The sequence below is a fragment of the Cucumis melo genome, chromosome 2, assembly GCF_025177605.1.
Source record: "Cucumis melo cultivar AY chromosome 2, USDA_Cmelo_AY_1.0, whole genome shotgun sequence".
Classification (NCBI taxonomy): Eukaryota; Viridiplantae; Streptophyta; class Magnoliopsida; order Cucurbitales; family Cucurbitaceae; genus Cucumis; species Cucumis melo.
Genome location: NC_066858.1, coordinates 3,143,885 through 3,157,899, shown reverse-complemented (window position 1 = coordinate 3,157,899; position 14,015 = coordinate 3,143,885). Strand labels below are relative to the sequence as shown.

Here is a 14,015-nt window from a genome sequence, read left to right as displayed (position 1 = left end):
AAGCTCCCTAATTCTATGGCGTGTATCGGGCGGTGTATGTGGGAGACGCTTATTGTTGTTCATTAATAGCTCCAACGTTAGTAAAATCTGACGTTGGGCCAACGTGAATGCAGTTAGAACTCCAATAAGTGTTTGTTCATCCATTACAATGTATGTAAAGTTCCCTAAAAACATGTACTATTTAAAATTAGTACAATATCGATATATTGTAAAAAAATATGTAAACTTAGTAATATCCCTATTTAGTAAAACTATAAACATAGAACAAAAAAATTAGATTATTTGAACAATTAAAATCCAAACAATAAAGAAGGTTATTTCAACAATTTTTACAATCTATTTTAGTTGTAAAATAAGTATTTTAAAAATAGAAATGAAATTTGTTGGAAAACAAAATTGAACGAAACATAAATAAGGTAAAAATAAAATAAAAAAGTATGTGGTCAAAACATATTAATAACTTTGTTGTTAAAATACAATTTCATACAAATGTGTGAGAATAAAATAACTTTATAAAAAATTGAAGTTTCATTACTTTGAAATTAAATATAAAAATTGGTATTTATTAAAATGAGGCTTAAGAACATTATAATCGAAAATGGGAAAAAAGTTTGAAAATAGAAGTCATTTTTTCTTTCTTTAACGTCACAATATGCTACATAACGTATTTTATTTTTTCTTTTTAGGAAAAAACGTATTTTCAATGTATATTTTTTTTTTAACCTAATTATTTCACAATATGCTACATAACCTAATTATTTAGAATGTATAGGAATTTTTTTATGACTTCTATATTCCTCATAATTACTAATCTCAACATTTGATCTTGAAATATAAATTAACAAAATAGAAAATATTTTTTATCTCTATTTTCTCAAACTATGTCCATTTTATAGTTCTTACAAGTTTTGGCCACGAACTCTGAATTCTATATACAATAGTTTTTATTACACTTTGTAATTATTTGTTGGTAGAAAAATAAAAGTTATAATTTATGTTTAAAACGGTTTGGAATAAATTACGAAAAAAAAAATGTGATTAAACGTTGGAACGTGTGTACTAAATTTTGAAAGCGTCAAACACATTTGTACAAACTTTATTACTATATAGAAAAAAAAATTGTTAAAAAACAGAAAATTAAAAGGATACATTATGTAACAAATTAACCCGAATGTTCTATATACAAAATGTTTATTATAAAATTATACAAAACCGGAAATAAACGAAAAAAAAAAATACATTATCAAAGCCTACAAACGGCTATTACAAGAGTACCTCTTCAAATAATTTCGAACTCCTTCGTCGCAACGTCCTACATAAGAAAAGAATATGATTATTATTTCTAATTAAAACACAATAGAAAACGTATGAAAAAAAATTAAATATACATACCTTTTTAGGACGATAAATTTAACTCGAAATGAAGATTGAATCGGGAAACCGTAAAAACAAGATTCATTTTAATTTAGTAGCCTCAGAGTTTTGATTCCATTCCAAAAAAATGAATGGAATTCCATCATAGTTATAGGAAAATAAATAAAGGACAGAAATGTATAGAAAACATATAGCAAAAAGCACAGAGATGTGATAAGTTACAAGCACATAGAGGGTACAAAAGACACATGGTAACAGTAAAGAAGAAGAGAACTTACAGAATGTAACTTAAAAGCACAGAGATGATACAAAGAGGAAGAAGAATGCAGTGAATGAAAAGAGGAAAGGTGCCAATATATAGGGGAAATATGGGGCAAGTTGATAGGACTTAGAGGGAGGTCAACAAAAATATAAAGACCAACTGACATAAAGCATAGCATAGTCAAAGCCTATATACTGAAACCTATAACAGAAGCATACCCTACAAAAACATGGAAGAGACAACACTGGACAGAAAGGAAGAAGAGACAACACTGGACAGAAAGGAAGAAGAGACAACACTGGGCAGAAAGAATACACAGAGAAGATTAAAATATATTTTGTAACAGAACAATTAAATAGAATAGAAGAGTGAAATTAATTTAGTAAGGAAATGTGAAGTCAAATCCATAGACTAAAAATACATGGAAGAGACAACAGAGAGCATATACAGAACAATAGATAGAAAGAATCCATATACTAAACATCCATATACAGAACAATAGAGAGCATAAAAATCCATAGACTAAAAATCCATAGAAAGAATACATATACAGAGAGCTAATACTAAAACAATTGTAAACAAAAAACAACAATTGTAAGAGTATTACAGAAATTTGAACTCATCATGGCCGGACAAAACAATACAGAAGACATAGGTAACAACAATTGTAAGAGTATTACAACAATAGAGCTCAACAATTGTACAGAAATTTCAACTCATCATGAACTCAACAATTGTAAGAGTATTACAACAATAGAGGTAAACAATACAGAACAACAGAGAACAATTGTAAGAGTATTACAACAATAGAGGTAAACAATACAGAACAACAGAGAACAATTGTAAGAGTATTACAACAATAGAGGTAAAAAATACAGAACAACAGAGAACAATTGTAAGAGTATTACATAAGACATAGGTAACAATACAGAACACATAAGAAATTGGTAAACAATAGAGAACAATTCAGCAAAAAATATTACTCATCATCGGCTTTAAAAAAAAGTGGATTGAGAACTCCAAACCTCCCTACCAAGCTCCAATGGGTACGTGAAGAATCTGTCCTATTGCCAATCGAAGGACCCGAAAGCATACAGAACACCACGGCGGCAAGAAGGTTTCAAGGAGCCGAAAGCCACGATTCCAAAAAGGAAATCGTGTTCGGAGCCAACGAATTCGTCGGCTTCAACGAACACAGAAGCCCTTTCGGAGTGAGAGAGACGGATGAGAGAGATTTAGAGAGAGATTCGGCGTCACGAAATCCGGTTTCATCGCGAAAACGCAAGGGCATAATGGTTTAATCGAGGGAGAAGACGAAACCATCGAATGGATTAAAGGATTTCCACGGAAAAAACCCTAATCGACCGGACAAAATATTACGAACAGAAACCATACAAAAATTGAGGGAGAAACCCTTTCGGAACGAGTGTATTAGAGGATGAAAGGAAGAAAACAAAAATCGACCGGACATTAGTAAAATGTACAGAAACCCTAGAAGACATGAGGTAGAAGACGAAACGGTTCGTGGTTTCCATGCGGGAAATGACAGAAACAAAGAAAAAGGAAAAATATCGAGGACTTTGATGTTGAGAAGAAGATGAAATCGATTTCAACGAAAAATCGAAAACGGATTGCGCTGAAGGACGAAATGAAATCGGTTTGAGGATGAATCGAATCGAGGAATTTGATGTTGAGAAGAAGATGAAATCGATTTCAACGAAAAATCGAAGACGGATTGCGCTGAAGGACGAAATGAAATCGGTTTGAGAATGAATCGAAGACGGATTGCGCTGAAGGAGGAAACCGGATTCACGAAAACGCGTTATCGGCGTTCGAAGGAGAAATGAAATCGTGTTAAGGAAACCCTAACACTAGGGTTTCCTTAACATTGGGCCCAAACGGGGGTTAGGGTTGGGCTAACCCAACCCCACAGCCCAAACCCTAACCCCAAACAGCCCCTTAAAGTTAGTGGAGTTCGTGGGACTTGTGAAATTGACCATTTTTTTATTGCCTTCTTCTCTTCTGCGATTTTTTTTACATCGTCCTTTTCTATCATTTTTCTTTTCCTTTTCATCGACTTTTTCTATTATTTTCTATTATTTGGTTCGAGATCGTGTAACAAATATAAAAATATTATTGAGATTTGGCTACTGTGATGTACGGAGATATATTTGACTTAAACGAGATATCATTCTGATTTGGCTAATCAGACATCTTCTGATTTGGTATCTAAATTTAAAAGAGATATATTTGACTACTAATTTGGCTATCCAATTTATTTAAACAGAGATATTGAGATTTGGCTACCCAAATCAAATCAAAACCGAAAAAATTGGGTAGCAAAATCAAATCTAAACGATGGGACAAAGATATTTTCGACTGTGGACTTCGATATTGTAAATATTTTGTGGCATCCCTCAATATTCATTTTTACAATATATATAACTCCTTGTTTTCATTTATTTTTGTTTGTTCATCGTCACATGAACATAACCCTCAAGAATCTATCATCCTTTCACCTTACGTTTCTTCCTTTTTATCCTTTATTTTCATTTTAATCTTTCGCCGCCATGGCCGACGGTGGCGGCGACACACCCTCTCCGGCAACATCATCCATTCCTTTGGCTTCTACAATAATCAATTTTAATTTCCAAGGTTTAATTTTCATCTATTATCATACCTTTTCTTTTTTCTTTTATTATCATCTGTATATCTATATCTTTTGAAAATGTTCAATTGCTTTCTAATTTTGTATCATTATTCATTTGTTTATTTCTCAATTCATGAATTCGCTGTTTTATTAATTTAATTTGGCAACTTTCTTTTGGTAATCTTGATTCTCGTTCTTGATTAATTACGTTCCTAAAGTTTCTTTTTAATGTTTGATTTTATCTGTTATTTCTTGCAATATTTGTATTTTGTATTCATTGTGAGATTAGTTAGATTACTATAATTGATAATCTTTTCATAATTTGGGAGAACAGAATGTTTAATCTTAATTAATACAAGAATTCCAAATGATTAAATTTCTTAACAAATTAAATCAAGAAAGAAAAAAATAATAAAAAATTCTAGGGTTTATGTTATAAATCAAATTAATTTGTGTTTCATTTTACCCTTCAAATTGTAGGGTTTCTAAGAATTAGGTAAAGTATATATAATGTGAAATTGATCATAAACTTAAATTAGTTTGGGATATCGTTGGAGATTCAAATCAGATAAACAATAGGTTTCAAAATTGAATGAATGCAGTTTGTTAATTCATTTTAACATCCGAAGTTGTTGCCTCATCATGATTTCATTTGATCATCTGTAGGAATGAGAAAATATGGACATGGATTTCCAAGTGGTTTATTCAATCATACCATCACCTATTTGCATGGCGATGTAGGTGAACGGTACGCACTCATTTTCTCAACTCTAATTAAGCCCACGTCATAATCTTTGTAGTTATATTATATATACATATATTTAGCAAAACATCGTCTAAGCTATTTTTTCTTTTCAAGGAAATAGTTTTATTATCTTATGATTAAAGGATTTAGGGTTAGAAACAATTATTTAGGCGTTAGGGTTTGAGATATAAGGTTTGTATTTATGTTAGGAACCAGAAAGTAAGATATAGTGTTCGTATGAATCATTTTGTTTCTTCCTTAGTGTAGAGATTGCTGAGATTATTTATCTTTTAAGGGAAAAAAAGAGAAATCAAAAGATGAGGAAAAAGGAAGGATTGTGTATGGATAGGGAAAGAAATGATATAGGATTGTGTTTCTCTATGAATTAAAAAGTTAAGACATTGGTAATTTGTTGGGGAAGATTGAGGTTTAGTCAATAGTAAAAATAGTGTTTAAATTATTCCTTTATAAGGACATATCCTATTTTGGATACAAGTAGAAGAAAAAGGGTAGGATACAATAAATTATATTTATGTTATTATTGAAAATATGACATACATATTTTAATTTACATAAAAGAGACATTTTGGAGAAATAAGGAAGCAAAAAAAAAAAAAAAAAAAAAAGAGGAATATGGAAGGGAAAAAAATTAGGAGGGATAAGGAAGGGAAAAAGAAAAAAGAAAAAAAAATAGGGAGGAATAATGAAGGGGAAAAAAAAAAGAAAAAAAATAGGAGGAATAAGGAAGGGAAAAAAAAAGAAAAAAAATAGGAGGAATAAGGAAGGGGGAAAAAAAGGAGGAATAAGGAAGGGAAAAAAAAAAGAAAGAAAATAGGAGGAATAAGGAAGGGGGAAAAAAAAGGAGGAATAAGGAAGGGAAAAAAAAAGAAAGAAAAAATAGGAGGGAAAAAAAAGAAAAGAAAAGAGGGAAAAAAAAGAAAAGAAAAGAGGGAAAAAAAGAAAAGAAAAAGAGGAATAAGGAAGGGAAAAAAAAAGAAAAGAAAAAGAGGAATAAGGAAGGGAAAAAAAAGAAAAAAAAAAGAGGAATAAGGAAGGAAAAAAAAAAGAAAAAAAAATAGGGAGGAATAAGGAAGGGGAAAAACAGAAAAAAAAAATATATGGAGGAATAAGCAAGGGAAAAAAGAGAAAAAAAATATGGGGGAATAAGGAAGGGGAAAAAAAAGAAGAGGAACAAGGATGGAAAAAAGAAAAAGAAGAAAAATAAAATAAAATAACATAGAATAAAATATTCTCTAAATTATATAAACTAAAATATGTATGTGTTATTTTCGGTACATAAGGTATTGTATTTAAGTACAGTACAAGGAAGAAGAATATATTAGTATTAGGATTGGGTTGTGGAGATGTATAAGATATCAATGTATTTATTTATGTCAAAGTAATATCCTTATTCTTTTAGTCAATAGAAATTATATACTATAAGAATTATTTATTTATAAGGACATATCCTATGTTTTATAGGATACAAAAACTCTATTTATGTTAGTCTTGAAAAAAGGATATGATACAAAAAATTATATTTATGTTTGTATTGAAAATATGACATACATATTTTAATTTACATAAAAGAAACATTTTGGAGAAATAAGGAAGCAAAAAAAAGGGAGGAATAAGGAAGGGAAAAAGAAAAAAAAATGAGGAGGTATAAGGAAGGAAAAAAATGAGAGAAAAAAACAGGAGGAATAAGGAAGGAAAAAAAAAAAGAAAAAAAAATAGGAGGAACAAGGAAGGGAAAAAAGAAAAAAAAAAAAGGAGGAATAAGGAAGGAAAAAAAAAAGAAATAAAATAGGAGAAATAAGGAAGGTAAAAATGAAAAGAAAATAGGAGGAATAAGGAAGGGGGAAAAAAGAAATAAAAGAAAAAAATAGAAGGAATAAGGAAGGAAAAAAAAGAAAAAAAAAAAAAGAGGAATAAGGATGGAAAAAAGAAAAAGAAGAAAAATAAAATCAAATAACATAGAACAATATATTCTCTAAATTATATAAATTAAAATATGTATGTGTTATTTTCAGATTTTAGGATTGGATTGGAGATATATAAGATATGTCTAATGTATATTTATTTATGTTAAGTACTAGGAATTCAGATTTTAGGTTTCACATGTTTTCTCTTTTCTTTTCTTTTCTTTTATTTTATTTTATTTGTGAAAAGGCTTCCTTCCTATGACAGAGTTGAGGGAATGGTAAAATTCTCTTCATGTTCTCGAGGTGAAGAATTTTTTTTTCTTTTCACCCTCTCTATTTGGAACCAATTTTTATTTTTATATCTTATCTTTCTCATTTAAATTTTTCATTCCACATGAAACCAAAAAGTTTTGTAATGAATGTAAATATGTTTTTGTATTTGGAAGGTAATTGAAAATTATATTAAATCTATAACTAATAATATAGGCTTTTAATTATGGTTTTAATTCTAAACTTTTTTTAAAAAGAAAATTACCTCCAAATCCTATAAAATAATCCAACAATGAGGTTCCAAAAAGTGGGTTGACAAAAATTCTAATATAGCCAAAATTAATGGATAGATTCCACTTATTTGAAAAATCATGACTTCAATGTTGGAGGAATGATATATAAAATAAGACATTTTTTCAAAAAAAAAAATCGTTTTTTTTTTTTTTTTAATTTATTTTTTAAGAGTTAGATGTTTTGACTGTTAGTTTGAATATGAGTTAGATGTTCTATTTTAAAATTATATTTGCAATGGTTCTAGTTTTAATTTTAGTGGAGAGTGTTTTCTATTGTATTTTTCACAACTTTGAGTGCAATTTAAATAATTCTAATGTTCTCATCTATTTCTCAATTTCTTCGTCTGCAAATAAAAGAAGCTACGAAGCACAGTAAGTTCTTTTCATATTTTTAACCATTTTAATTGTTTGTTTCCTCTCATAGTTAACTTTGTACATTTTTCTTTTATGTTGCAAGATTTGTGGATCTCGAAGTGAAACAGAGGTAGGTTGAGTTTGATGGCATTCATTATAATCTCATTGTCATGTATTTCTTGTAGGCCATTTTGGGGTTCTGAAGATGAGAGACACCATTATAATATCACTCAATAAATTTTAGTTGTATTCTATTGAATTTGTCACAGATTTGAATGTTGTATTTAAATAGTTCTTAATGTTCTCATCTGCTTAATTCAGTTTCTTTGTTTAAAAAGAAGCTATGTATTGACCATTTTAATAGCCCAGAATAACATTGTTCACTCACATTATTGTTGCAAAGATTTGTGGAACTCAAAGCAAGAATTGGAGGTAGGTTGAGTTTGATGGTTTTGGATCTTATTCTCATATATTTTGAACTCACGCTGTTAGAAATTTTGTAGGCAATTTATGTGGTTAATGATGGTGGTGTTAATTATGGTACCGTTTATGATTCAATTCGGTAGTCAAATTTTGAATCAAAATTTTCAGTCCAAGCCGAACCAAAGCAATGCTTCAATATAAATTGAATTTTTGATTTGGTTTGGTTCTGTTCTGTTCGGTGTTTTTGAGTTTAGGTTCACCCCCAACTGAAATCAAAAGTTTAACATAAAAAGGATAGGATATAGTAAAGAAAAATAAAAAGCTATGTAAAATGGTGATACATATATGTGTGTGCTCTGGGCCTATTTTTTTACCCTCTCATATCCATTTACAGTTCCATCAAACAAAGTCTTCCCATGGACGAATTCTTAAAAGAATCATCATGAGTTAGTCCAGTAGTCAAAATTGGTCATGGATATAATTTAATAAAGAACTTAAGAGATTGAGTAAAATCTTTGGTGGTTACCTATCTAGGATTTTGTATCAACCTATGAGTTAGTTTGACATCCAAAAATTATAGGGTCATATATATGGTTTTAGTTTGACATCCAAAAATTATAGGGTCATATATATGGTTTTGACACTTGGATAATTATAAAGCAGAAAGGACTTAAGAGATCGAGCCAAATCGATATCAACTTATGAGTTAGTTTGACATCCAAAAACTATAGGGTCATCTGACACATGGATAATTAGAAAGCAGAAAGAACACCCCACCCCACCCCCCCCCCCCCCCCCCCCCCCAGAGCACAAGACTGGTAAAATACCAAAAAGAAAGGGTACATTGGTCTTTTAACTGAATCAGAATCTTCCAGTCTTCGAATAATCACACAGGAAATTTGGTAATATATCCCAAAAAAAATTTATATAATTTTAAAGATATGAAATTGAAGCACAATGCAAGAGAACAATGGGCTGAACTCCAAAGAGAAAGTTAAAAACAAAAACAATCAGGTCCTCCAATTCTATAAATAAATAATATATTAATTAACTTCAGTCAATTTAGAAGTACCAAAGCTTATCAGTTGTGAGCATAAAATAATTACATACATATCAGAAGACAAAGTCATTGCGTACCTTAAGTAGAACCTCCACGCCTTCGCTCCTTTTATCTTGAGAACTTGGAAAAATTTGTATGTTTCGTTGGCAATGTACCATATAGTCTCATCATACTGGCATGGTTTGTAGCCTTATATGCTTGTATTTTTGTTCGTGGTTGAAGTGTCTTACACTCTCAGACAAACCATGAGACAATAGGCGCTTCAATGCGCCAACCCCTTCTTGTAATGCAGTATCAATCTTTTTAAACAAAAATGAAAGTAATTGTTAAGCTAGGATGGATACCAATTAAGCATAATGTAGTCAAGCATTATTCGCAATGAGTTAGCAAAAGGAATAACTGATGTGAAGATACAAATTACTTACCAAAAAAAAAAAAAAGAAGGGGATTAAAAAAGGGTAATTGTTACAATGGCAAAACTGTTGAAAATATAGCAAAATGTCATCCGTGACAAACAATGATAGGCACAGATAGATTTGCTGGTAAAATTTAGCTTAATTTACTATATTTTAAAACAGTTAGGTACTTAATGAACCTCGAAGAATCACACCCCAATAGCTAGCTTTTGGGGTGGGAAAGCCAAGCCACTTAAGCACCCCTTGGTCATCCCATTCTAACAAGGCATCTCATACTACCTCGGTTCCTAACAAAAACATCCCATAAAAAGAATCCAAAATACAATTGTCAAAAGTATGCACTTTTTAGCAAAAGAATGGAGAGTGACAGAGTTACATATAAGCAAAGCAAGTAAGTTGTGGTGTTGGCGAAACTCGTGAAAGCTCAATGAAACTAGGAAAGATAAAAAAGTTTCAACTATAAGTTTTGTGTAATATAATCAGCAAAAAGACTCACTCGTTCTTGAGCAGTGTTATTGAACTTTTGAAGCAAGAATGCTTTGGGATCCATTTGACCAGGTGGCCTTCCAATGCCTAGAAAGAAAATGTTTTAAACATGGAGTAGACACAAAAAACTACAAAATAGCATAGGCAACAAAACTTACCAATTCTTAACCTAGCGAACTCTCTGTTCCCTCGAAAATGATAAATGACACTCTTCAGCCTAAAATAAAAATCAATTTCATGATGTACCAGAAAGGCGACATAGAATAGAAGTCGTAAAGATTTTACTAAAGGAAAGAATACTGCCAGCAAATTTACAAGCATGAACAATAAAAAGTGTGTCTCAAAAAATATGTATAAAGTTAAAGTTGTAGCATGCCGGCTTAATGTCATATTTAGAGGAATTGTGTTGAAAAAACTTTGTGGAAATAGATGGCATTCAGGGTCTTTTTTTATTTTGAGGCAAGAACATTCAATATTCGTATTAGAAGGTGATGTACAACATCTTGATCCCTCAAATGCTATGCTTAGATTCTTTGAGCCTATAATGGAGCAAATCACTGACATGACCGAACATAACTAAGAAATTCAAATAGGATGTACCTGATCAGCATCGCTCTTGCATGTTGGACACTAAACCTGAGATAATAAATAATCTTAAACTCCTATTGGATCGTTTTTCCCAAATGGAAAATAGCTTAATGAATTTCATCTATGAAAGGTGAAAATCCCGAAGATTCAGTTCATGTGGCAAGCAGGTCATCTGTGGAAGGGTTAACACTTCATATCAGCTTGCAAGAAAGATGTCTACTTTGATTGGGCCTTTTCGTTGGATTCTTTGCCGGAGAGTGGAGGAAGATCATAATCATATTCCTTGGAGCTGTGACTTTGTTAAGTCTGTGGAATCCCTTTTTTGATGTGTTTGGCTTTCAATTTTCTAGACACAGGTTATGAGGAGACGATCAAGGAGTTCCTTCTTCATCTAGCTTTTGTTCAGAAGATGAAGCTTTTTACGCAAGTTTGTGTTGTGAAGTTTGAGGGAAACGAGGAACGGGACCTTCAGAGAGCCTTGAGAGGCACCTATCGATGCTTGGTCCCTTGACAGGTTCTATATTTCTCTTTGGGCACCGATGTAATGCCTCTTTGTGATCATTGGTCTTATTTTACTTGATGTTGGTTGGAGCCCTTTTAATTAGTTGACTCTCCTTTCCTGGGGTATTCTTTTGTGGCACGCCCTTGTGATTTCATTTCTTTCTCAGTGAAAGTTCAATTTCTAATTATAAAAAACTAGTCAAATGTATGTTAATGTAAGAGGTGTAGAGACAAAGGGCAACTAGATTGGGGTTATAGGTGGAAGTAGGCTACAATAGAAGACGACTAAAATATAAAAAACAAAAAAGTTAATAAAGTAGTTTCAATGATACCCATTGTGGTAGTCGTGTCCTCCATTGTGTTGAAGCCGAAGCACCCCACATGGTAAGTTCATGTCATCATGAAACTGCAGCAGTCAAATACTCAAAACAATACCGCGGCGCTGTTCATTTAAGAACTCTAATGAGAAAATAAATGATTGAAATGCACATAAGGATTTACCACGAGCACACGGTTCAGAGGTAGCTTGTAATGAGCTGCAAGTGGTCCTGCCTGCAGTATGATGACAAAAACAAGATTTACGCCATCAAACCAATCTCGGTAAGGAAGATATCATTGACATGTATTGAACTAGCTACAATAGCCTTCACAGGAAATGTATTCCCAATTTCCTAGTGAATTTTAGAACGACTACCAGCTTTTTCCCCTTCAAAGTCACATAATTTTGCAAGATGAATTCACTCAAATGAATCTATGAGCTCTAATACTACAAGAAACCTAACTTTGAGAAGACAGAAGCCAAAAAAGGTTTCTCAATCACATACAGATTCACCACTCAGGTTCATGTAAGTTTGAGGCTTTGCCAGAAAAACAGGGATGTCCCCAACAAAACCTGACGTCAATAGCCAAGATATCTGTGAACTTCGTGCAATCAAACGACAATAACACCTGAAAACACTTAACAGATGAAACATAAAATTATAACATAAAAAGTGAACATACCTTCACCAAACACAGCTTTACAGTGAACCCTGTTCATTGGAATTCCAACAGACTCAGCAAATACATCAATCATCTGAAAGCCCACCTATACTGAACCAAAATAAGAATGACTGAACGAATACCTCTCATTACAAAATCAAAATGTGATTTAAGATGAACAACGGAAAATGGTACAATGATTACATTGTGCCTAGTTCCTCTGAACTTCTCTCCAGGGTTTCCCAACCCCACAAAAAGCCAAGGTCGTGATGATATTGCCGTACAAAAGCCACGCTTGGTTAACTTATTGAACATTTTCCACTAAAAGAAAAAACCGCTCATGCACTTCCCTATTGACTGAAAACATTTTAAAAGAAAAAAAAAACCCATCAGCTGCTAATCAATCGATAACAAAATGAAGAAATCCAAAATGTAAAAGTAATAAACAGCATTGTCATTGAGTTTCCTTTCCACCAAAAAAATAATTATTGAAAATGATGTTCCTAAGTTGATTAGGACCCAGATTACAGAAACGGTGTGAAGATCAACGGGATAAAGAAGGAATGTTGTTACCGTCGATCGGGGCCGGTGGGAAGGTGATTCCGGAACTAGAATTGAAGTGGGAAATTGAGAAAACGAAGACGAAGAGAAGGGGAGATAGGATTTGGTGTAAGAGCGCAATTGAAGAAGAAGCGCGAAAATGGTGAAGTCAGAGAGCTATACAATGGGACTGAGGAACCTAAAAAAGTGAACTTTATATGAATATTAATTTCGTTCTCTAATTTTCTTTAGGAACTATTTTTTATTGTATATATTATTTCTCGGCATCCCACGTGTATTTTGATAGTTGCAAATACGAGTATAGCTCGATTTGAATTTCTAACTTAATTTGGATTTTACAAACAAAATCAACTGATTTCGTTCCTGTTTGACTTTTGATTTTGTTGGTCTTCCCTAATTTGAGATTCTCGAAGTTAGAGATGTTTAGCTTTTTCTCTTTCTCAATTTGATATTCTAATTGAGATTAATCTGTTTGAATTGAATAGATAAAATAATGTTTTTAAAAAATATATCTAAATACCCACATGTAGCAATGGAAATTACTAAATGGTGTTTCCTTGCATCAAAAGTTGGAAGGGTTTTAAATTGAATTACTCGTTTTATCGTGTCTTTGTTTGTTAAAGGCGATGAGATTGGCTCTATGGCAGCTACTTACTTTCCATTGAAATGAGATTTGACCTACAAGGGTCTTATGTCTTTGATTTTGCTAGTATCAAGTTTTTGTCCAACTATTTTGATAAAACTTTGTAAACTAGATTTTGAAAGCATAATTAAGTTCAATCTGAATTTGGATTATTGAGAACTAAACCAAAATCGGTTAAGTTGGTTAAGTTTGAGCTTTTGAACTTCTACATGTGATTATGATCTTAAACTTTTAGTTCTGTAAAATGAACTAAACATTTTGAAGCATTAGAATTTGAGCCTTAAAGCTACAATAACAGGAAAAAATAAAAAGATTGACTTGCAAATGACAAATTTTGAATCCTCAATTTTATATAATTATGGAAGTTTGAGAATCCGATTTTAATGCTTGTATAAGTTTTAGTTTGAAACCTTGACTCTTTTAAATTGAAAGTTTACAGGTATAATTACAACTACTATACTCTTCAAAATCTATAGGATGCAT

The 14,015-nt window shown here is 31.6% G+C and overlaps 1 protein-coding gene and 1 long non-coding RNA gene across 10 annotated transcripts; one reads left to right on the top strand and one right to left on the bottom strand.

The window, feature by feature from the left end:
* Positions 1-1,150: 1,150 nt before the first annotated feature.
* Positions 1,151-13,075, bottom strand: LOC103492429 (peptidyl-tRNA hydrolase, mitochondrial). Of its 8 annotated transcripts, none has more exons than XR_007818991.1 (11): positions 12,902-13,074; positions 12,533-12,685; positions 12,350-12,434; positions 12,172-12,239; positions 11,849-11,899; positions 11,680-11,753; positions 10,859-10,894; positions 10,417-10,475; positions 10,269-10,345; positions 9,434-9,655; positions 1,151-1,312 (listed from the first exon to the last, which is right to left on the bottom strand). XR_007818991.1 is itself a non-coding variant. In XM_051081409.1 (10 exons), the coding sequence occupies exons 2-10, from the start codon at positions 12,641-12,643 to the stop codon at positions 9,524-9,526; spliced, it is 681 nt and encodes a 226-aa protein (XP_050937366.1). In that variant the 5' UTR covers positions 12,644-12,685; positions 12,902-13,075; the 3' UTR covers positions 9,320-9,523. The 8 variants fall into 8 exon arrangements, 5 of the variants coding, with proteins under 5 accessions (XP_050937366.1, XP_050937365.1, XP_008451022.1 ...); XR_007818993.1 differs by lacking the exon at positions 1,151-1,312 and adding an exon at positions 9,952-10,059 and having other exon boundaries at positions 9,518-9,655; positions 12,902-13,075; XR_007818992.1 differs by lacking the exon at positions 10,859-10,894 and having other exon boundaries at positions 12,902-13,072.
* LOC107991114 (uncharacterized) lies at positions 4,115-8,341 on the top strand. Of its 2 annotated transcripts, XR_007818995.1 has the most exons (3): positions 4,115-4,291; positions 4,953-5,034; positions 8,059-8,341. It is a non-coding gene; the product is annotated as an uncharacterized LOC107991114 (long non-coding RNA). The 2 variants fall into 2 exon arrangements; XR_007818994.1 differs by lacking the exon at positions 8,059-8,341 and having other exon boundaries at positions 4,122-4,291; positions 4,953-7,662.
* Positions 13,076-14,015: the final 940 nt, after the last annotated feature.